Here is a 25,659-nt window from a genome sequence, read left to right as displayed (position 1 = left end):
AGCTGCTGAAATCTTTAATCAATTCTCCCAGTGCTCCAACTTTCTTTTCCCTTTGTGCTTCTTGCAGTCTTGACCTGCAGATGCAGTTAACCAAGGTTTTGAGGAGAGGTTTATGCTAATTTGGGGGTTCTCCTTCTATAACTTTTCCATTCTCAGATTTTGTCTTAAGATTTTTTTCCTCAATTTATTCTAGTAGCCCTGAATTTGATCTCAGATTTTTCTGCACAGGATGACTCCTGCTTTCTCCCAAAGATCTATTTGTCCCTTGTGTGCTGCACAAGCTTACCAGGGCCCACAGTGGAAAACCTGGGTAAATGTAGATCTTAGGTAGTGTGGTTTCTTTCTTTTCAAATGTTATATCCACTTCAGTTTCTGCCTGCTTTTCTTTTACAGCTGGTCCATAGCTTATCATTGTTATCAGCTGGAAAGGTTGTTTTGAAACTAACCTCTCTGCCATTATCAGAATCTGGATATCTAGATAAGCAATTTCTCAAACTTTTTAGTTTTGGGACTTGTTAATATTCTTAAAATTATTAAGGATTAAAAGAACTTTGTGCATGTGTGTGCGTGTACCCTATTAGAAGTTAAAACAAAAAATTTTTACTAATTCATTTTAAAACAATATAAAAATAATAAACTTATTACATGTGGACATAAAATCATATTTTTACAAAAATAACTATTTCCCAAAAGAAAAACAATAGTGACAAAAGTGGAATTGTTACATAATTGAAATTTATTTAATAAATAGCTGATTTTCACATCTGATTCTGTATTCAAATTGTTGTAAAATGTTGTTTGAATCATATGAAGAAAACCTTCCTTCATGCATTATATGTAGTTTGAATGAGAAATATTTTTTTAAAGATTTTATTTATTTGTCAGGGAGCGAGAGACAGAAATAGAGAGCCAGCACAAGCAGGGGAAGTGGCAGGCAGAGAGAGAAGCAGGCTTCCTGCTGAGCAAGGAGCCCGACGCGGGACTCCATCCCAGGATCCTGGGATCATGACCTGAGCCAAAGGCAGACGCTTAACCGACTGATCCACCCAGGTGTCCCCGAATGAGAAATATTTTAAGCACCTTTTTAGATTGTCATAGATATTCTTCATTAATACTACACCCAAATGTAACAATTGGTAGTTCCTGAACAGTTAGTTGCAATATAGAATCTGAAACCATAACAATGAACTTCTGTGCCCTGCTCAGTGAGAAGCCTGCTTCTCCCTCTCCTCCCCGTTCATGCTCTCTTCTCCCTATCTCTGTCACTATCTCTCTCTCAAATAAATACATAAAATCTTAAAAAAAAATAGAACTATCTTCTTCATCCCAAATCATCTAAAAAAAACCAACTACAACAACAAAAAACCCCGTAAAATCCAATGGTCTACTTAAATGGATATTTTACCCATGCATTTTTTGGTAATATTATGTATTAATCATTTGGAAAGTAACAGTTCAGTGACATCTAATATCTTCCAAATTTTGACATATCTCTATATATAATATTAACTTTAAAAAAAACACAAAAGGCTACATTTGTTAATATCATCAGAAATGTCATCAGAAAAGTCTTAAGAATTGGGAAGCTGACAAGCTCGCAGTAGCAAATACAAGCTTTCCAACATAATGACCTTTGTTTGAAAGCTTGAATTTTATCATTGGTTACAAATATTAGCATATGTTTTCCTTGAATTAACGTGCTCACATTGTTTAAGAAAATATCTACCGAGGGACGCCTGGGTGGCTCATTCGGTTAAGTATCTGCCTTCGGCTCAGGTCGTAATCCCAGAGTCCTGGGATGGAGTCCTGCATCAGTCTCCTTGCTCAGTGCGGAGCCTGTTTCTCCCTCTGCCTGCCGCTCCCCCTGCTTGTGCTCTTTCTCCCTCTGACAAATAAATAAAAGCAAAAAAAAAAAAAAAAAAGAGGGGCACCTGGGTGGCTCAGTCGTTAAGCATCTGCCTTTGGCTCAGGTCATGGTCCCAGGGCGCCTGGGATCAAGCCCCACATCGGGCTCCCTGCTCTGTGGGAAGCCTGCTTCTTCCTCCCCCTGCTTGTGTTCCCTCTCTCGCTGTGTCTCTCTCTGTCAAATAAATAAATAAAATCTTAAAAAAAAAAAAAAAAAGTCTACCAGATACCCATGTTTGAATAATAATCAGTGTACTCTCAAGTAAAAATGCTGTTCCACCAAAAGTAGATATAGATATCCCCTGCTTTTTGAAAGTTCCTGTTTCGCCACTTTGGTTTTACTAAAGACCTCCATTAGTACCTGTTTCCACTAACCAAAAGAAATCCGAAGAGGATTTTTGCTTTTACAAAACAAGGTGAAAAGCAAAAATAATACTCAGTGTTTGTTTTGTGGCGAGCTGTAAAGGCACTGCCAAGCTCCTTCCCTGACACTACACTCAGCATCTCAGCATCAGGCTGCCATAGCTTTGAGCATCTGTGCTTTACCTCAATTTATTTTGCATATCCATTAGCAAGATGTGTCACAAAAGCTGAAGAGAGGTTATTTTTTGGATCTGGGAATGCTCAAAAGTTTTTCTGTATAAATTAGTGGTAGTTGCTTCTTCACTTTATGCCATTTCAGCTTATGAAAGGTTTCACAGGAACATTCTGTTTTTGGATGCAGCAGGAGGAGACAGAGGGCCCTGTATTCAGTTCTCAATTCAAATAATTACACCAGTACTTTTCCTCACAAAATACATTATGCTCTGATATGCAACAGAAGTGCTTTATGCATACATCTTTAATCATCACACAGAATATTGAAAATATGTGTACTCAAGGGTGGAGATCTAATAAAGTTAATGATTTTTTCCTGCTCTATCAAAAACAGTCTTACATGAAATCTTTTTTCTTATGGATTAGAAATGTAGTGATTACTATTATAGATTGGTGCAAGTGTTTTCATTTATGCTGATGTGCCAGCATTTTACTCACTGTATTAATCGTATTTTTTATCTTCTATATTTTATGATGTCTTGACAACTTTGGAGGGCCTTGCTGGCTGGGGAGAGATTGCCCCTCCCAGAGCTAGCTAATTCATAGAGACAGTAAACAACCTGTTGGTAAGCCCACATTTCATATAAAAACCAATCCCAAGTCCATACCCTCAACTACCTCCTTTACCTAACTGTCACACACCAAGCCAACATTTCCCGTGCCCTAAATCACCCAGGGCCAGGTACATACAACTAAAGACCACCCCTGTAACCCATAGCCTCCAACACTGTTCAAAAAAGCAATCCTAAACTGTTTCTCCTGCCCTTTCCCATGGAAGCAAGTCCCATAAAAGGCTCTGGCATAGGCTTTCCCCTCTCTCCTTTCTGCCTCCTGACCAAGCCTGCTGCTCCTACATTTGGCCCTACAAAGGAGGAAATGTACTGAAAATCATTTAATGGCATCAGCCTATGTCATCAGTTAGTCACCTTCATAAATTAAAATTCCGTAAGTACAAATCAGACACCCATCTTAAAAAGACAAATGGAATGTTGTTATTAACAAAAATAGTTCTGATTTTATGGACTACCTCTCCCCCTCCCCGCCTCCCACATAAGGATCTCATATACTAAGGTCCATAAATCACACTTTGGGAACTGCTGGTTTAGGCCTTTCTTCTTGTTTTTCGTGTTTTTAACATTTCAGTCCTCTTTTTTCTTTTGTTTGGTCTCCTCTTTATAGGCATTCTTAAATCTATCCAAAAAGTAAAAAGAGAAATCATTGTCTAATATATCTTCCTCTTAGTTTTCATTTTCTTTCCTTTCTTTCCCTGTGCAGTGTCTGTTTCTTGCAGTCAGGCTTATATACTATTCTCACCATGACACCTGCCATCAGATTTCAAAATCCATATGCTGTGGACCTAAGATAATTTTAGTATCACTTTTTTAAAATAAATTTATTTCCAATAAGTTTCCATGTTCCATATCATAGTGCTCAGATTCCTGATTCCTACCCACCTTGATTTGGGTAAAAAAAAAAACTAACTCATTTTAATTCTATTTCCCTGAGTGCCTTTTCACATCTTCATTTCTTTTCCTCCCTCCTTTATTGCCTAGGAAAATAAATATTTATTGAATAAATTGATTTTATTTCAGTGGTCTCTTGTTGATATCCTTAAAGGCTCTTTCTTCGTCTTCAGTTCTTGCTTTTATAAGAGTCCTATAAGTTGGGGCACCTGGGTGGTGCAGTCAATTAAGTATCCGATTCTTGGTTTCCACTCAGGGCACTCAGGTTTTGGTCTCCTTGTGGGGTCTAGCCTTGTGTCAGGCTCTGGACTCAGCATAGAGTCTGCTCAGGATTCTCTTGCCCTCTCCCTCTGCATATCCCCCTCCCTGTTTGTACGTCTGCACGCTCTCTCTTAAAAAAAAAAAAAAAAATTCTGTAAACTATAATAATCTGATCCATTCTCAAGTTGGTTTTCTTGTTTTTTATGTGAATGGCTTTCAAATAGACATTTTCAGCCCACTTCTCCCATTTAAACTCTAGTGTATATTTTGATCTTCCTAGAGCAATACAACAATCAGTTGTGTCATACCTTTGATTATTGATTTTTTAAAAAGATTTAAGGGGCACCTGGGTGGCTCAGTCACTTAAGCGGCTGCCTTTGGCTCAGGTCATGATCCCAGGGTCCTGGGATCAAGCCCCGTGTCGGGCTCCTTGCTCAGCAGGGAGCCTGCTTCTCCCTCTCCCTCTGTCTGCCCCTCCCCCTGCTTGTGCTCTCTATCTCTCTCTGTGTGTCAAATAAATAAATAAAATCTTTAAACAAAAGATTTTATTTATTTGTCAGAGAGCGCACACAGTATACACAAGACCACCCTCACTTCTGACACCAACTGTAAGTTCGGGGGTCCCCAAGACTGCTAGTATCAACAATATGCTATAAGGATCCATGGAACTTACTGAAAGCTATTATGTTCACAGTTAACAGTTTATTACAGAAGAAAAAATACAGATTAGAATCAGTCAAGCAGAAAGGGCAAAGTCCAGGAAAGTACCAAACATGAAGCTTCTAGTAGACCTCTCTCTGTGGAATCATGGGCAAAATTACCTTGCTGGTGTGACAATACCTACAGAATATTGCCAACCAGGGAAGCATCACCTGAGCCCCTTGTCCAGAGTTTATATCGGGGCTCCATAACATAGGCATGATTAACTGTACATGTAGCCAGTCTCAGTTTTCAGCCCCTTTAGAGGTCAAGCTGATACTCTGTGACCCAAAGCATGCACCCTAATCACACTCTTTGTGTGGCTCTAAGATCTCATGCTAAATTACATTGTGACTTACTAGCTGCCCAAAGGCTCCCAGGCAAACAAATACATATTCCAAGGGCTTAGAAGATTACTTCCCAGAAGCCAAAGGCAAATGTCAGATGTCTCTTTGGGCAAGATTATATTCTTTACTATACAATACAACATGTATATCATTTAGTTAAAAGATCAAGTTTCACTTCCTCTGTGAAATGTTCCTTGACTTCTCCAGACCATGTTCAATTCCTTTTTTTCTGCATTCACATTCTACTTATGTCTGTAAATTGCAAACAGACGCATTCTCTGGTATGATCAATCTGAACAGTTGCCCCCCAAAAAGGTTCTTTTACTTTTCCTTACTGTAGTTTGTAACAGAGGCTAGATATCCAATAGTTACCTGACTATCTTTGATTCCATGCAAGGAAAACATCTTTCCTATCCATTCAGAAATCATTTAATGATAAGTTCTTTTAAATATACATGCCAAGAGGCACCTGGGTGGCTCAGTCAGTTACTGCCTTCGGCTCATGTCATGATCCAGGGGTCCTGGGATCAAGTCCCGCAACAGGCTCCCTGCTCGGTGGGGAGCCTGCTTCTCCCTCTGCCTCTGCTGCTCCCCCTGCTTGTGCTCTCTTTGTCTCTCTCAAATAAAATCTTTAAAATAAATAAATAAATATATATATACATGCCAAGATCACATCCCTTTATCTCAGATAACCGTGTGTTAACATATACTAAGAAGATAGTCAATAAAATATTGACATCCAAGAGCATAAGTTTTAGTTGGGAAGGCAATATTATCAAATTGAGCATTTTACATATAATATTCATATTAAAAGAGCAGGTTGTTGAAAGAGTTCTTGAAATGGATGGTCCAGACTATAATTATAATCTAATTTCAGATAAATTCGACATTAAAGGATACAAATAATATATGAAGGCTTTGGATAAATTGAATAATAGAATGTCCCTGCAGGTGGTTAAGGTCCTTAGAAAGATGATGTTACTCCAGTTACTAATACAGATTAGTTTTAGCGTGTTCTAGAACTGCACATAAATGGAATTGTATAATATGTGCTCTTTTGCATAAAGCTTTCACTCTGAAAAATGAGATTCATCTCTTTCCACTGTGTATCAGATTTTTTTCTTTTTATTGGTGAGTAGTATCACATTATATACATACATGACACAATATTACCATTTACCTTTTGATGAGTACTTGGGCAGTTACCAGTTAAGGGCTATTGTAAATAAGACACAATTCAAGGGTAAGATGAATCCATATTTAAAATTACCATACTAGAAATGGGTGGTAGTAAGGGAACAATAATCAGATATAGCCAAGAATTATAAGAAAAATAATAGAGTAAAAGAAAAAAAGAAAAGAAAAATATTAGAGTCGGTCAGTGCTGTAAACATACAGTTGAAGAATCTAGGCCTTCACATTCCCCATAGGGAATAGCAGAGTTAAGGTATGTTACTGCATTGGGAGGAAAACTTAAACCCATCCTTCCTGAAAACTGAAAAAGTAATTCAGAAAATGAAAGGAGGAAAAGTTAGAACTGATGGTCAGGAGAATTATCGATGGTAACAGCAGTCAGAATACAACAGTGATTATATTCATGTTTCAAGTATGCTTTGTTGTCTGGTTTATTTTACAACTCCTAATGGAAATAGGTTTCTGAAAGTCTTCCCTTTCAAGAGAAAATAAGTTGTGTGGAGAGTTAGGGCCTAGGCTATAAACAGTGTTTCTCTCAACATTAGGAAAGGAGTGCTTGAGAAAGTTCATTTGCCATGAATAGGTTACATGCAAGTGAGGAAGAAACAAATGGAAGTATTTTATAACACATATTTAGGCACGAGGGAATAATATTTAGGCTTTCATTTCTACCTGATCATTTTCCTTGCTTACTGGTTAGTACCCTTAATAAGCTCACTCCATTATTTCTGCATCTGCCCATTCCAAGAACAATCCCACTTTCATCATCCTTTGTCTTCTGTTTACTTGTCCTTGTGATTATTAGACCTGCTCAATGTAGTTTATATTTACAATATGCCAAAGATATGAGTGTTCTTTTCTTATGCCAACGTTTCCTCACTTTAACTGTGTAGCAGGATTTGTGTTTATGTCATATGAATTTTCCCTACCAAGAGGTATTTTATTTTGGCCTTTGTATAGACCAAAATAGTGAGGCAGACGGTTGCACAATGGGTTGTTTGTATATACATCCAATCCATAACATTTATGTGAAAACTTACAATGTTGTTATTCTTTTCTAGGAGAAGATGGAAAAACTGAAGATGTTTTAGTGAAGTTCAAAGAATACCAAGACAGGCACTCCAGATCAGTCATATTCATCAACCACAAAAGACTAATTAAGGAAAGAAGTAATATTTTTGGGAAAACACTTACCGTAGGCAAGAACCGTATTATTTCAAAAACAACGCTACGTGAATATAAGCCTGATGGAAAGGTTTTAAAAAATATTTCGGAATTAGTCAGTAGAAATATAAGCCCTGTAAGAGAGAAGTTTGGTGAGAGTAAGGGATGGGAGAAATCATTCCTCAATACTAAGAATGAGAAAATTCATACTACAGTGAACCTCTATAAACAAACAGAAAGGAGTCTGAGTGGTAAACAAGAGCTTATTCAACATCAGAAGGTTCAAACTCCTGAGCAATCATTAGATCATAATGAATGTGAAAAATCCTTCCTTATGAAAGGAATGTTATTTACACATACCCGAGCTCACAGAGGAGAAAAACCCTTTGAATACAATAAAGATGGAATAGCCTTAATCGAAAAGTCAAATCTCAATGCCCATTCACAAACTCTTATTGAGAAGAAACCCCATGCATACAGCAAATATGGGAAGTTCCTCTGCAGGAAGTCTGTTTTTATCGTGCATCAGAGATCTCAAACAGAAGAGAAACCCTTTCAGTGTCCTTACTGTGGGAATAGCTTTAGAAGGAAGTCATATCTCATTGAACATCAACGAATTCACACAGGTGAGAAACCTTATGTTTGCAATCAATGTGGGAAAGCTTTCCGTCAAAAGACAGCCCTCACTCTACACGAGAAAACACATATAGAGGGGAAGCCCTACATCTGTATGGATTGTGGGAAGTCCTTCCGCCAGAAGGCAACTCTCACTAGACATCACAAAACACACACAGGGGAGAAAGCCTATGAATGTACTCAGTGTGGAAGTGCTTTTAGAAAGAAGTCATACCTCATTGATCATCAGAGAACTCACACAGGAGAGAAACCATATCAATGTAATGAGTGTGGGAAGGCATTTATCCAGAAGACAACGCTCACTGTACATCAGAGAACCCACACAGGAGAGAAACCCTATATTTGCAGTGAATGTGGGAAGTCCTTCTGCCAAAAGACAACCCTCACTCTCCATCAAAGAATTCACACTGGGGAAAAACCATATATTTGTAATGAATGTGGGAAGTCCTTTCGCCAGAAGGCAATCCTCACTGTTCATCAGAGAATACATACAGGAGAGAAATCCAATGGATGTTCTCAGTGTGGGAAAGCCTTTAGTAGGAAATCAAACCTCATTCGCCATCAGAAAACTCACACAGGAGAGAAACCATATGAATGTAAAGAATGTGGGAAGTTCTTCAGTTGTAAGTCAAACCTCATTGTACATCAAAAAACTCACAAGGTAGAAACCTTGGGAATTCAGTAAAGAATATGACTTTTCAGTAAAAACTTTTGAAGTCATAGTAAACCCTATACATGATGTAGCTTGCAAATATAATAATATTCAACAGTTTTAGGTACTATTCCACAAATTTACCTACTGTTTGTGAGCCTATATAACACAAAGAATGACTAGACAAATGACAATAGTCATTGAAAATACCACCCTCAATTTTTTATTATTAGATTCAGCAGGCATAAACTTCCTCTGTCAAGTTTCTACAAACATTAAAAATTGCTTATTTTCAATTTCAAAACATACCTTGTTGTGACCCAGTAATAAGGAGTTGACCAACTGGCAGTGGTCTGTGGACCACACTGTGAGCAGAGGTGTTTTAAAGAAAGGAAGTGTGAACTGTATTTCTCGTTGGAAATAGGAAATAAAAATTAGTTGTTACCTCCTCAAAATTTACCACAGTTCTGACTTCTAACATTATAAATTACATTTTGCATATTAGGAACCTTATATAAATTGGATTATAAATCATGTATTCTTTTATATATGGCTTGTTTCATTCATTATGTCTGTAAGACTCATTAGTGCATGCAGAAGTTCATTTATTTCTGTTCTACATAGAGTTCCATCATATGATTAAATTACAATTTATCCAATCTACTCTTGATGGACTTTTTCATTGTTTACAGTTTAGGGTCATAAAAATAATGCCTCTGTGAACATATTTGTTTTTTGGTTTTTTTTTTTAAGATATTTTTTGTTTATTTATTTGACAGACAGAGAGCACAGGTAGGCAGAGGGGCAGGCAGAGGAAAGGGAGAAGCAGGCTCTCTGCTGAGCAGGGAGCCTGATGCGGGGCTCAATCCCAGGACCCTGGGATCATGGCCTGAGCCGAAGGCAGACGCTTAACCAACTGAGCCACCCAGGTGCCCCAGTTTTTTGGTGTACGTATATATGTTCATTTCTCTTGCATACATACTAAGAATGGAATTGCTGGGTCCTGGAGCATATGTGTTTGGTCAGCTTTGGTAGATACTACCAAACAACTCAGAACTTTCACACATGAGATAATTCACTCTGAAGGAAAACAACTGTGAATATTAGCGATATGGTGATGGTTCCAACCAGAGAATTCATGCTAGAGGGAAATTCTACAAATATGAAAACTGAGAATCCAATTATAACGCATGTACAAAGGCTTTTAGCCACAGCCCAAACTGTAATATAATACCAAACAAATGTAATAAATGTGAGATTGCCTCTAGCCACAAAAATGCCATATTTGAAATCCAAAAGTCATACTCAGGAAAGGAAGGCTCCTAGCATGCTTCCTTGCATTAGAGAGTTCTAACTGGAGAAAAATCTTATAAGTATAGTAAAGAGAACAGGGGATAATAGCTTTTACCTATGGCCTATATCTTGCTGGATGTGTAAAAATGATGAATATGGAAAAGCTTATGGTTCATACACAACACCATGGAATTCACATTGGATGGGAACTCTAAATGAAATGATCATAAGGGGTGCCTGGGTGGCTCAGTCAGTTGAGCGTCCAACTCTTGATTTTGGCTTAGGTCATGGTCTCAGGGTCATGAGATCAAGCCCTGAGTCAGGCTCCACCCACAGGAGCCTGCTTGGGATTTCTCTCTCCCTCTGTCCTTCCCCACAACCCCCAACACACGTGTGTTGGGGGTTGTGGGGGGAAAAAAAAGATCATAAGAATGACTTTAGCCATAGCTCACTCCTTATACAACATCAAAAAATTTATACTAAAGAAAGGAAAATTTCAGAAGGGAATAGATGAGGCTTGGAACTCTAACTCTGGGGAAAGCTGCTTCCAGGAAGAAGTGTAACCATCCTGAGATTATAATGCTAGAGAGTCTACATGTAGGCACCTGGTTAATAGCCCCAGCTAAGCTCCCAGCCATCATCCAGTAACATCTGTCAACTAAATAAGCCAGCTGGGACACCTAATCAAGTCTTCAGATGACTGTAGCCCCTACTAACATCCAACTAGAACCACCTGAAAGACCCCAAGCAAGAAATGCTCAGCTAAAGCCTTCTCAAATTCCTGACCCACAAAATGGTTACATTTTAAAAATTAAATTGGAGGGGCGCCTGGGTGGCTCAGTCGTTAAGCATCTGCCTTCGGCTCAGGTCATGATCCCAGAGTCCTGGGATCGAACCCTGCATTGGGCTCCCTGCTCGGCGGGAAGCCTGCTTCTCCCTCTCCCACTCCCCCTGCTTGTGTTCCCTCTCTCACTGTGTCTCTCTCTGTCAAATAAAATCTTTTAAAAAATAAATAAAATAAAAATTAAATTGTATTGATTAAAAGAAAGGGAAATAGGGGCACCTGGGTGGCTCAGATGTTAAGCATCTGCCTTTGGCTCAGGTCATGATCACGTCCTAGGATCAAGCCCCACATCGGGCTCTCTGCTCAGCAGGGAGTCTGCTTCTCCCTCTTCCTCTGCCTCTCCCCACCGCTCCTGCTCTCTCTCTCTCTCTCTGTCTCAAATGAATAAATAAAATTCTTTAAAAAAAGAAAGGGAAAATAATCTCTGAGTATCTATATTATAAAACAATGGTATGAACATTTGGATTCAGAGTCAATGAGCAAAAGTGGTGACCACTAGATTTTTGGCATGAAAAAAAAAATGATCCTGATACACAGTTAAAGATTGGCTGTATTTTTTGTTTGCAATTACATACATAAATAACAACTCGATGAAGGGTTCATATGCTATCTTTCTCATTTTCTGGCAGTAAATTATACTTATCAACTTGGTTAGCTTAGCTATGCAAATGCATTCTTCAAAATTTTGCAAAAATGAAAATAGCCCCAAAAGACCTACTGTGGATAATGCAAGGAAACAAGTATATCTTTGAAAGATCCTGTGTGGGGGCGCCTGGCTCAGTCGTTGGGCGTCTGCCTTCAGCTCAGGGCATGATCCCAGAGTCCTGGGATCGAGCCCTGCATCGGGCTCCCTGCTCAGTGGGAAGCCTGCTTCTCCCTCTCCCACTCCCCCTGCTCGTGTTCCCTCTCTCGCTGTCTCTGTCTCTGTCAAAAAATAAATAAATAAAACTTGAAAAAAAAAAAGATCCTGTGCAGAGTCATTTCCCTGATGTTCCATGAACTAAGATGCAGAGAGAAATCAAGATATTGAGATAAGGGGGCACCTGGGGGGCTCAGTTAGTTAGGCATCTGCCTTTGGCTTGAGTCATTTTCCCGGAGTCCTGGGATCGAGCCCTGCGTTGGGCTCCTTGCTCAGCAGGGAGCCTGCTTCTGCCTCTCCCTCTCCCTCTGCCTGCTCCTCCCCCCTGCTTGTGCTCTCTCTCAAATAAATAAAGTCTCTAAAAAAAAAAAAAGATATGGAGATAAGTACAGCCATGTCCTTGTAGAAGGCACTTTCAATGCTTTGAATAAAGTCTAAATGGATTTTTGCTTTCTACCAGCTATTCACATATAAGCTGCTTCTTAGAAAAAGCAGGCCCAATATTTTATGTTTGGTGTGAAACAGCATTGGGCTATGTTCCATACTCCTATATGAAGATTTCTTTTGAAGAAGTTGGGCATGTTCTTTTTCATTAATTTTTATGAATATTTTATGAATGGATACGTATATGAAATGAGGACTTTTCAACTAACCTATTGGTGAATGAAGTTTGGGCAGCTGTTGGGAGTGAATATGATTTTGGATTGCAAGTCCACTTACTCCTAAATATATATAACAGAATAGGAATTAATTCACAAATTCATATTTATACACCTAACTGCAAGGTCATAAGACAAAAGACAGTTAACATGTGCAAAGATTCCATCAGTCCAAAGGACTGACAAGACTCCACAGAGCATATCCACGTAATGTTTTCATTTAAAAGCAAAAGGGGGGGTGCCTGGGTGACTCAGTTAAGCATCTGACTCATGATCTCAGCTCAGGTCTTGATCTCAGGGATGTGCGTTCAAGCCCCACGTTGTGGAGCCTACTTAAAAAAAATAAATAATAAAAAAATAATAAATAAAACCAAAGGATGTGGCTCACTAAGAGAAAGAAAAGGTAGGTAAGTAATTAGGGAGTCAGAATTATTCACGTGCAACCTCCCCAGTGTCCTTATTCACATGCAGACTGCACTTTTTCTTCAGGTTGAACCACTAAGATCTGTGTGAATTTATTTTGGGAGAGCTCAAGGCAGAAGTTCCCTGCAAGGGCTTTTATGCCCATCTGTTCACTCATTACATAATCAAGCTAGGCTATCTAATCATTTACTTGATAAACAAATTGGCTCTGGAGGTCTACAGGGGAGCTTTAGACTTTAGATAGCACCTCACATATCTCTGCCCTTATCTCAATCAAGGGTCAATGCCAGACATCCAAGCATCGTGAACATAATGTTAGAGCTTTTCTAACTAACTACTGTTAACTTTCTCCTATCCTTCTCCAAAGGAAACTATGGCCACTTACCAAGGTAGCTGCATTGGGGAAAAAGACATAATCATACTTCTTAGGAATTACTGAACATTGGATTGAATTGACTCAAATTTCTGGAAACCCAAAATGTCACTGTGGTCCATCAGTTACAGTCGGGGCTAATGGAGGTCAGGTGACCAATGGAATTTTAGCTCAAGGCTGTCTCACAGTGAGCCCATTGGTCTCTCAGCCCATCTTGCAGTTATTTCCCCAGTTCCAAATGCGTAATTGGAATAGACATACTTGGCAACTAACAGAACCCCATATTAGTTCTCTGACCTGTGGTGAGGGTTATTATGGTAGGGAAGGCCAACTGGAAGCCTTTGTAGGTATAACTGCCTCTACCCACAAAAATAGTAATTAAAAAAAACAATACCACAATCCTGTAGGTATTACAGATATTTGTGGCACTGGACTTGAAAGATGAGTGGTGATTTCCAACATATTTCATTCAAGTCACTTATTTGGCTTACGCAGAAAACAGATGGATCTTAAATGACAATAGATTATCATAAATTTAATCAGGTGGTAACCCTAATTGCATTTCAGATGTGGTTTTGTTGCTTGAGCAAATTAACACATCCTCTGGTATGTGGTATATAGCTATTGACCTGGAAAAATTATTTTCTAGATATCTTTTACTAAAGACCACCAGAAGTACTGTGTTTTCAGGCCAGCAATACACCTTCACTGTTCTACCTCAGTAGCTGTGTTAATCTGGGTTCTCCAGAGAAATAGAACAACTTAGGGGTTTATACAGACATATACACATCTGTGTATGTGTGTGTGTATGTGTGCAAACCCCTAAGTGGTACCCCCCATATACAGATACATATGTGTGTACATACACATACATGCATATTTTGTATATACACACATGTGTATGCATGTAACATGTATACAAATACACCCCCCCACACACACATATATATATATATTTTTAAAGATTTTATTTATTTATTTGACAGAGAGACACAGCGAGAGCAGGAACACAAGCAGGGGGAGTGGGAGAGGGAGAAGCAGGCTTCTGGTCGAGCAGGGAGCCCGATGCGGGGCTCGATCCCAGGACCCTGGGACCATGACCTGAGCCGAAGTCAGACGCCCAACGTCTGAGCCACCCAGGTGCCCCTACACACACACACATATAAAGAAACAGAAGGCAGAGAAAGAGAAAGAGAGATTTAATTTAAAGAACTGGATCATGTTGGGGCACCTGGGTGGCTCAGTCGGTTAAGCACCCAGGGTCCTGGGACCAAGCCCCACATTGGGCTCCCTGCTCAGCGGGGAGCCTGCTTCTCTTTCTCCCTCTGTCCCTCTCCCTGCTCATTCTCTCTCTCTCAAATAAATAAATAAAATCTTTTTTTTTAAAGATTTTATTTATTTGACAGAGAGAGACACAGCAAGAGAGGGAACACAAGCAGGGGGAGTGGGAGAGGGAGAAGCAGGCTTCCCGCGGAGCAGGGAGCCGGATGCGGGGCCTGCCCCAAATAAATAAAATCTTAAAAAAAAAAAGAAAGAAAAGAATTGGATCATGCAATTGTGGAAGCTGGTAAGTCAAAAATCTGCAGGGTAGTCATGCAGGCTGGAAAACCAGGTAAGAGTTGATGCTGCAGTTCAAGCCTAAAGCAGTCTGCTGACAGAATTTCCTCTTCTTCAAGAGAAGTCAGTTTTCTTTTCTATTAAAGCCTTCAACTGGGGCGCCTGGGTGGCTCAGTCATTAAGCATCTGCCTTCGGCTCAGGTCATGATCCTAGGGTCCTGCGATCAAGCCCCGCATCGGGCTCCCTGCTCCGCGGGAGGCCTGCTTCTCCCTCTCCCACTCCCCCTGCTTGTGTTCCCTCTCTCGCTGTGTCTCTCTCTGTCAAATAAATAAATAAAATCTTTAAAAAAATTTTTTAAAGCCTTCAACTGGTTGGATGAGGCCCACACACATTATGGAGGGCTATCTGCTTTACTCAGTCTACTGATTGAAATGTTAATCTTGTCTAAAAATTACCTTCAAAGAAACATCTAAAATAGTGTTTGAACAAATATGTAAGTACTGTGGCCTAGCCAAATTGACACATAAAATGAACCATCACAAGGGTATATCAACTCTCCAGGTCTAGGTCATAATTTAATCCACCCACAACTTGATCACATTTCCCTTGCACAAGTCATCATGCTAGGCCATTACATTAATAAAGACTCTAGACATATTAGCAGAGAGTCGGAAATAACTTTGGCAAGAATTCAGGGGCCTTCCACCTCAGTTGAATTTCTATGGATTCAAGGTGGTGCATATTGAGATATCCTTCTTAAAGTGAAGAATCCCTGGGTGCCTGGGTGGCTCAGATGGTTAGGCATCTGCCTTCCGCTCAGGTCATGATCCCAGGGTCTTGGGATCAAGTCCCACATCGGGCTCCTGGCTCAGCAGGCAGCCTGCTTCTCCCTCTCCCTCTGCCTCTCCCCCTGCTCATGCTCTCTCTGTGTGTCTCAAATGAACAAATAAATGAATGTCTCAAAAGAATAAATAAATGAACAAACAAAATCTTTAAAAAAAAATAAAGTGAAGAATTCCCTCCTAGAACAAAAATAGAGCCACGACACATGGCTTTTTGGATTTTAGACACAACGTTAAAAAAAAAAAGTAATTTGGATATGCCATTATGACCCCTTTACTTAATGAACTGAAAAACTGCTAGTTTGAGTGGGGCCCAGAATGAGAGAAAGCTCTTCAACAGGTCCAGGCTGTTTATACTATCTCAAATGAGAGTGGTATATTGGAGATTTGGCTCAAGCAGGCCCTGAAGGCAAAGTTGCATGAAGAAGTGGACTAAAGGGGCACCACAGGTCAGTCAATTGAGCATACGACTCTTGATTTCAGCTCAGGTCATGATCTCAGGGTGCTATGAGAATGAGCCCCGCGTCAGGCTCTGCACAGGGCCTGGAACCTGCTTAAGATTTTTTCTCTCTCTCTTCCTCTCCCTTTGCCCCTCCCCACCATGCTCTCTCTCAAGAAAAAAAGAAAATTAAGTGGACTAAATAAATGCACATGATCCCTACACCCCTACTCCTAAGATACTACAACTCCAAGCCCACACCCTATGGTCTCATGGGGAGTGCCCTACAACCAGCTGGCTGAGGAAGAAAAAAATGTGAACATGGTTTACAGATGGTTCTGTATGACATGCAAGTACCACCCAAATAAGGACAGTTGCAGCACTACAGCCCCTTTCTGGGAACTTCCTGAAGGACAATGATGAAATTTTCCCAATGGGAAGAAATGTGAGGAGGCCATCTGGTTGTTTATTTTGCCTAGAAGGAGAAATGGCCAGAAGCAAGTCTATATTCACAGGCTGTGGTCAATAGTTTGGTTGGATGGTCAGGGACTTAGAAGGAACATGACTGGAAAATACGTGATAAGGAAGTCTGGGGAAGTGGTATGTGGACAGACTTCTCTGAATGGGAAATGATGTGATGGTATTTGTGTCCCATGTGAATGCTTATCTCAGCAGAGGAGGATCTTTTTTTCTAATTTTTTTTTAGATTTTATTTATTTGAGAGAGACAGACATAGTGAGAGAGAGCACAAGTGGGGAGGAGAGGGAAAAGCAGGGCTCCCCACTGAGCAGGGAGCCCGATGCGGGACTCGATCCCAGGACCCTGGGACCATGACCTGAGCTGAAGGCAGACCCTTAACCGACTGAGCCACCCAGGCACCCAGCAGAGGAGGATCTTAATACATGTATAGGAAGACCAATTCTGAGGATATCAGTCAGCCTCTTTTCTCAGCCACTTGTGTCATTACCCAGCGGGCTCATAAAACAAAGTGGCCATGGTCCCAATGATGGAGGTTATGCATAGGGTCAGCAACGTGGACTTCCACTCACTAAAAATGTCCTGGTTATAGCTACTGCTGAGGGCCCAGTCTGCAGAGACCGACACTGAGTCACCAAAATGGCCTCATTCCCTGGGTGATATGGCTTTTCTTTCCCTGCATTCAGTGCTTCCACCACACTACTATCTGTGGACTTATAGAGCACCTTATGCATCACTGTGGTATTTCAAATAACATTTGTTTCTGATCAAAGGGGTCATTTCATAGCAAATGAATTGTGGCAATCAGCCCATACTCATGGCACTCACATGGTCTTACCATGTTTTCCATCATTCTGAAGAAGCATTTTTTTTTCCTGAAAAAGCTGTCTTGATAGAATGTTAGAATGGCCTTTTGAAGCCTCAATTTCAATGCCATTGAGATAGCAATATCTTGGGGGACTGGGGAAGTGTCTTTGAGGATGCTGTATATGCTTTAAATCAACATCCAATATATGGTGCAAATGGGTCCAGGAATCAAGGAGTGCAAATGGAAGTGGTTCCACTCATTATTACCCATCATGATCCACTAGCAAAATTTTTGCTTTCCATCCCTGTAACCTTAGGCTCCGCTGGATTAGAAGCCTTAGTTGCAAGGAGAGGAACGCTTCCACCAGAAAACAATAATTTTTCCATTAAACTGAAAGTTGAGCTGCCACCTTGGGTTGAGGCCACTTTGGGCTCCTCATGCTTCAGAATCAACAGGCAAAGAAGGAGGTTACTGTACTCAGGGAGTGATTGGTCCCGATTACCAAGAGAAATTTGGGCTGCTAATATATAATGAATGTGAAGAATCTTATGTCTGAAATATAGGAGCTCCCTTAGCATATCTCAGTACTACCATGTCCTATGATTAATGTTAATGGAAAACTACAGCTGGGTTCAGGCAGGACTACTAATGGCTGAGACACTTCAGGAATATTTGGTTTATCCTGACAGGAAAGAATCAAAATCCTGAGGTACTTGCTGAAGGCAAAGTAGATATGGAATGTGTAGTGGAAGAAGATACTTATAAATACTAGCTGTGACCACATGACCAATTGTAAAAATGAGAACAGTAATAGCATGCATAATTCTTCATTTTGTTATGTTTGTATACATATTAACCAAATATTTTTGTTTCCTTCCCTCTTATCCCCTTACTGTCAAACATAAGATTTATTAGTAATAGTTAGCTTTATATCACAGTTACAGGATATAAGAGTGACCCTCACCCAAGGACTTTTGCGCCCTCTCTTGGGGAAAGGGTTAATGTGTTTTCAGTTGTATACAAGATAGCGTTTCATATTAGTTGGAAGTATGACTTATTGTCATTTGAAGAGTGTGATTAAAGGAAATGTGTGGGTGCCAAGCTGACAAGCAGTGGACAGTTAAGGTCATTTTTATGTGTCAACTTGGCTAGACTACAGTTATTCAAACACTAATCTAGGTGTTGCTGTGAAGGTATTTTGTAGATGTGACTAAAGTCTACAATCAGTTGGCTTTAAGAGAGATGACCCTAGATAATCTAGGAGGGCCTGATTTAATCAGTTGAAAGACATTAAGGGTAGAGCTGAGGAATTCTTGAAAAATAAAAAATTCTGCCTGTGGATAGCAGTTTCATCTCATGTCCAAGAATTCTAGCTTGCCCTTCCTGATTTTAGACTTGCCTAGACAGCCCCCACAATCACATAAGCAGACTCACTGCAATAAATCTTTATATATACTGTTTCTGTTTTCTGGTTAAATACTGACTGATATAACAATCTTCCAACCTTTCTTCTTCCAGTCCCCTGACCAGGCCATTTACCACAGGAATGTGATTATTCTTCTCTTTGGCCTCTCCTCCTGCTACATGAAGTGGAAGACCAAATGCAAAACCTGAAATTTCACCCATTGAGAAAAATGTCTTTCAGAGCTACCAGTGTGAGGCTTCTGTGTAATACTGCTGCTTTCCATGTACATTCACATATAGAGCCAATAGACTGTAAGCCAAGTTCAGCCTTTCTCTTTCTTCCTCAGCTGGTTATATGGGACTCCTATATGTCCATATGAGTGATCTGAGAGAGACACTGGTGGAAGTGATGGGTTACATGCTCATGTAGATTGTGTGCCCTTAGTACTTCTTGTGCACAATTCTGAATGTACCATTTCCATTTTTTTCACAAAGATTGCACTGGGCTCATCCAACTTTATCACTTTGTGGTTCTGACAGGACATACCTCACAATGGGCAATTCAGGGTGCATGGTGACTTGGTTTCACATGGTCAAGCATTCTGTCTTCACAGAGCCCAGTAGCACACCAGGAGCTTATTTTAAAAAACTATGCAATTATCTGCAGTGGATGACATGTCCTTGCTCATTTCTGCTCTGACTAGGGCTTGCCATGAACTTCACGTCACATCATTTTCAATCAGCCATATCTCCAACAGTATACAGTATTTCAGATCATATAGCTCAAGTGGAAGCACTATTTGCACCTCAGCTGGGACGTGCTGCTTTACTGTGGTAGGCTCCACTCAAAGCTGGCTGCATTCTTTGTCATTCTGTATACGGGTTTTCTAAAATGTTGAATGTGTTGCTTTCATAGCACAAAGAAGTTTGCCCGGAAGTGCACTTTCTTCTCAATAGTAGAGGATACAAACAGAGTAATTTCTCTTTTACTTTACTAAGTGGCAGGTCTCCGAATCTTTGTAGGTTTTTCTCTCATGCCTTGGGGAACATGTGTCTTAACAAGGCTTCCAATGTGCATGACATCCTTTCCCCATGCTGTCTTAACAAACTGATGTCATCAATGAAATTAATTACTGTAACATTTTTCCAAAGAAGACATCTAAACGGCCAACAGACACATGAAAAAGTGCTCAACATCGCTTGGCATCAGGGAAATCCAAATCAAAACCTCAATAAGATATCACCTCACACCAGTCAGAATGGCTAAAATTAACAAGTCAGGAAACGACAGATGTTGGCGAGGATGCGGAGAAAGGGGAACCCTCCTACACTGTTGGTGGGAATGCAAGCTGGTGCAACCACTCTGGAAAACAGTATGGAGGTTCCTCAAAAAGTTGAAAATAGAGCTACCATACGATCCAGCAATTGCATTACTGGGTATTTACCCCAAAGATACAAATGTAGGGATCCAAAGGGGTACGTGCACCCCGATGTTTATAGCAGCAATGTCCACAATAGCCAAACTGTGGAAAGAGCCAAGATGTCCATCGACAGATGAATGGATAAAGAAGATGTGGTGTATATATACAATGGAATATTATGCAGCCATCAAAAAGAATGAAATCTTGCCATTTGCAACGACGCGGATGGACCTGGAGGGTATTATGCTGAGCGAAATAAGTCAATCAGAGAAAGACATGTATCATATGACCTCACTGATATGAGGAATTCTTAATCTCAGAAAACAAACTGAGGGTTGCTGGAGTGGTGGGGGGTGGGAGGGATGGGGTGGCTGGGTGATAGGCATTGGGGAGGGTATGTGCTATGGTGAGCACTGTGAATTGTGCAAGACTGTTGAATCACAGATCTGTACCTCTGAAACAAATAATACAATATATGTTAAGAAAAAGAAGAAGAAGATAGCAGGGGGCAAGAATGAAGGAGGGGGAAATCGGAGGGGGAGACAAACCATGAGAGACTATGGACTCTGAAAAACAAACTGAAGGTTCTAGAGGGGAGGGGTGTGGGGGGATGGGTTAGCCTGGTGATGGGTATTAAGGAGGGCACATTCTACATGGAGCATTGGGTGTTATATGCAAACAATGAATCATGGAACACTACATCAAAAACTAATGATGTAATGTATGGTGATTAACATAACATAATAAAAAAAAGAAAGAAAAAGAAAAGTACAAGAATGGGAAAAAAAAGAAATTAATTACTGTGATGGTCCAGATTTCATTTTATATTTTGACAGAGGTGACAAAATTATAAACACATATTTTGTCACTTGCAAATGGTCTTTGGTTTTCTTTTGTGATTGGGATAGAAAAGAATACAGTCATTCAAATCAATTACTATATATCTTCTATAAAAAAAAATATCAATTCCAGAGGCTACTAATTGGTAGAGCTTGCAGTAGCCTACAGCCATCTTCCAGTTACATTCACAGACTGGTGCATAAAATAGACACATGATCATGAGATATAATAGTGACTGCCAGTATTATATCCTTTTGATCTTTAGGGTGGGACTAATATCTACTCTCTTTCTGGGATGGGATACAGTTTTTAATTTACCATTGTAGCTTGAGGGAACAGAGGTAATCTCAGAGATTTCCACTTGGTCTTTTCCACTGTTACTCTTAACACTTAAAAGGCCAAGAATTGCCTATGTGGAGTCACTCCAACTCCAAAGTATGTCAATACTTCTTGTAAATTTAGGGATACACAGAATAACCACCAGATGGTCTGTGAACCCAACAGATCTACTGTAAGCTAGACACTGGTCAGAAATCCACTTATTGGCTCGGTCGTTAGGCGTCTGCCTTCGGCTCAGGTCATGATCCCGGGGTCCTGGAATCGAGCCCCGCATCGGACTCCCTGCTCCGCGGGAAGCCTGCTTCTCCCTCTCCCACTCCCCCTGCTTGTGTTCCCTCTCTCGCTGTGTCTCTCTCTGTCAAAAAAAAAAAGAAAAATCTTAAAAAAAAAATCCACTTATTACCCAACCCCTGCATATGACTATTTTAACATGTGGACCATGATAATGCTTCAGGTCTCTGGATATCATTGTCAACTCAGACCCCTGTATGGGAGATTTCAAGATGTCTGGGTATTTTCATTTTTCCAATGTGTGGTTGCTCAAGTAAATAGCCATAGGTCTCTGTGTTAGAAAGACTAAGATGACCCTCAGTGATCTCTGACTCCTGATATGCATGCCTTTGTGTAATCTCCTGCCCTTGAGAGTGGCTGACTTGTCAAGTTATTTCTAATCAACAGAATATGGCAAAGATCATAGGAAGTCACTTACGTGATTAAAGTTACAAAAGAGAACTTCTTTCTTTTCTTGCTAGAAGACTATTTATTGACTGTCTTGCTGGCTTTGATGAAGTAAGATGCCATATTGAAGAAGCCCATACAGCAATGGAACTGAAATTGGATCCTGGCCAACAACCAGCCTGAAACTGATGACTTTAGTCTAACAGGAACTAAATCCTGTGTGAGCTTGGAAGTCATCCTTCCCCAGATGTGCCTTCATGTAAAACCTGACCCATACCTTGACTGTAGACTTTTTTTTTTTAAGTTTTATTTATTTAAGTAATCTCTACACTCAAGTTGGGGCTTGAACTCACAACCCTGAGATCAAGAGTCACATGCTCTTCCAACTGAGCCAGCCAGGTAGCCCTTGACTGTAGCCTTTTGAAAGACCTTGAAGTAGAGGACAAAGGTTGTGCTCAGACTCATAAACCTCAGAAACTGTGAGATAATGACTGCGTGTTGCTCTAAACTGCTAAATTTGTGGTAGCTTGTTACAAAGTAACAGATAATACAGTGTAATAAAGGGTATGATTTCCATTTTTGATGTCTGACTGCTGTGTATCATTTCCTTTAGTGCAGGTGGGGAAGTTCAAACTACACAAACCCCAGCCTGTTCATGGGAACTCTTGGAGAGCCTGACCCATAAGTGCAGTAAAAAACCCAATCCACTCTCCCCTCCCTTACCTCTCAATCCATTCTGAGACCTGCTTGGAATCCTCCCTTCTTCTCCCCAGAAAATCTCACTATGTAATAAACCTTTCCATACCCTGTTGGTGCATGTGTGGTACCATCAGTCTTGACACCCAAACCAAATTTTGAGTTGGGGGTCTATCCCACATCTTTAGGGTGGCTACAAAAATTAGAGCAGTGAGCAGAGTGTCTAAGCAATAGCCACCACTACCAGGGGTCTCTCTTCTCATGCTTTGGTTTCCTAACAAGCTCTGTTGCCTTTTAGCAACTATGTATTTTGAGTTGTTGCCTACTGGAAAGCATGCTATTTGATTTGTGCTGCTGTCTGGAGAGTTTGTGCTTTGAGCTTCGCCACTTTGTGCTGTATTTTCTGAATCCTACCCAACCTCCATTATAGATTTAACTGATTTAAATCAGAAGTTTTGATAATTGGCATTTACAGGAATGAGATTGAAGCCCTCCTTAAAGTAGCCCTCGGTCATGTGTCTTTGCCCAAATCTCTATCTCAGATTGAATCATATGTCTCAATTCCAGCAAAGTCATTACTGATGCTAGGCTCAGGGAAATGACTCTTACCCCGGGACAATTACTTGTGTGTTTCAACCAGGCACTGACACTCATTCTAAAGTGCATGCAGGAGAAAGATTGATAGCCTGTACAATATTCAGGACTGCTGGGTGATTTCTTCACCATGTAGCATGTTACAAATCTATACTCCTTTTAAAACCAGATGGTCAAGATCATACAAAATACCTTTGTCAGTGCTGCTGCCTATGCCTCTGCAAAAGAGTCTGATGCCCCGAGTTATAGAATAAAAACACTCATGGAACCCTGTGGCATGGTCCCTTATGAAAAGTGGCCCTGAATACTTTATGCTCATCCCTTTTAAAGGGTGTAAGACATTATCACCGTATAGCCAACTGTAAAATAAAACAAGAAAGACTTTGAGATTGATTGAGGGCCACAGATTATCAACGTTCAGAAAGCAGGGTGGGAAAATCAGTACCCAGAGTTGCTAAAATATATAACATGATATATTACCTAATGTGTTAATTTTAAACAAAAAAATTATGAGACATACAAAGGAATAGGAAAATATGACCCAGACATAGGGGGAAAAAAAGCAAGCAACTGAAATTGTCTGAGGGCCCAGATGTCACATTTAACAGAAAAGGACATCAAAGAATCCATTAGGGGTGCCTGGGTGGCTCAGTCTGTTAAGTGGCTGCCTTTGGCTCAGGTCATGATCCCAGAGTCTTGGGATCGAGCCCCTCATCAGGCTCCCTGCTCAGCAGGGAGCCTGCTTCTCCCTCTCCCACTCCCCCTGCTTGTATTCCCTCTCTCGCTGTCTCTCTCTCTCTCAAATAAATAAAATCTTTAAAAACAAAACAACAAAAAAGAAGCCATTAAAATTATTTTGAAGAACTGAAGGAAAGCATGATTAAAGAAGCAAAAGAAAATATGATGCCAATTCTTCATCAAAGAGCAAACATTAATAAAGAAATTGAGGGGTGCCTGGCTGGCTCAGTCAGAGGAGTATGTGACTCTTGATCTCGGGATCATGAGTTTGAACCCCATATGGAGTGTAAAGATTACTTAAATAAATAAAACTTAAAAAAAAAGAAAAAGAAATTAAAATTATAGAAAACCAAATAGAAATTGAGTTTAAAATTGCAATAACTAGGGGTGCCTGGGTGGCTCAATTGGTTAAGCGACTGCCTTCGGCTCAGGTCATGATCCCAAGGTCCTGCGATTGAGCCCTGCATCAGGCTCCCTGGTTGGCTGGAAGCCTGCTTCTCCCTCTCTCACTTCCCCTGCTTGTGTTCCCTCTCACGCTGTCTCTCTCTCTCTCTCTGTCAATTAAATAAATAAATAAAAATCTTTTAAAAAATAAAATAAAATTGCAATAACCAAAATGAAAAACTGACGAGGAACTCAACAGATTTGAGCTGGCAAAAGAATGAATGTGAATATTATGAAGATTAGTAATTCCAAGTATAGAAAGAAAAAAGAATGAAGAACGGACAGAGCCTCAGAGAAATGTAGGACATCATTAAGAATGCCAACATACATATAAAGGAGAGAAGCAGAAAAAACACTTAAGAAGTAATGGCTGCAATTTTCCCAATTTACTGAAAAACTTTAATATACACATCCAAGAAACTCAAGAGACTCCAGGCAAAGATCCACAAAGACCTCATGGTAAAATGAGTAAAAGCTCGTCAAGAAGAAACTCTTGAAAGCAACAGAAAAAGACTCATAACTTACAAGGGAGCCCTGATAAAGTTAACAATGGATCTCTTATCAGAAACAATGAAGACCTGAAGACAATGGGAATGAAATATTCAAAGTTCTGAGAGGAGGGGGTAAATATGTACACAAAGAATTTTATATGCAAGTAAAATTGTCTTTAAAAAATGGTGAAATAGGGGTGCTGGGATGGCTCAGTTAAGTGTACGACTCTTGGTTTCAGCTCAGGTCATGATCTGGGGTCATGGGATCAAGCCCCACATCTGGCTCTGTGCTCAGCATGGAGTCTGTCTGAGATTCTCTCCCTCTCCCTCTCCCACTGCCCTTGACCATGCTTGCATTCTCTCTCTCTAAAATAAATAATTTAGGGGCGCCTGGGTGGCTCAGTTGGTTAAGCAACTGCCTTCAGCTCAGGTCATGATCCTGGAGTCCTGGGATCGAATCCCACATCGGACTCCCCGCTCAGCAGGGAGTCTGCTTCTCCTTCTGACCCTCCCCCTCTCAT

At 40.3% G+C, this 25,659-nt stretch overlaps 1 protein-coding gene across 7 annotated transcripts in view; it reads left to right on the top strand.

The window, feature by feature from the left end:
• The window catches only part of ZNF382 (zinc finger protein 382), a 29,671-nt gene extending 17,697 nt beyond the window's left edge, over positions 1 to 11,974 (top strand). For all 7 annotated transcript variants that reach the window (XM_088028458.1, XM_088028455.1, XM_088028460.1 and 4 more), the window contains one exon: positions 7,528 to 11,974. In XM_088028458.1, coding sequence (XP_087884584.1) covers positions 7,528 to 8,951 — 1,424 coding nt within the window. In that variant the 3' untranslated portion in view covers positions 8,952 to 11,974. The remainder of the gene's footprint in view (positions 1 to 7,527) is intronic.
• The last annotated feature ends 13,685 nt before the right edge of the window (positions 11,975 to 25,659 follow it).

This window comes from Eumetopias jubatus, unplaced genomic scaffold (assembly GCF_037043125.1).
Source record: "Eumetopias jubatus isolate StellerSeaLion01/CBP00866 unplaced genomic scaffold, mEumJub1_p1.0 scaffold_10, whole genome shotgun sequence".
Lineage (NCBI taxonomy): Eukaryota > Metazoa > Chordata > Mammalia > Carnivora > Otariidae > Eumetopias > Eumetopias jubatus.
The sequence above is the reverse complement of the archived record's forward strand: the minus strand, read 5'-3'. Positions and strand labels throughout refer to the sequence as shown.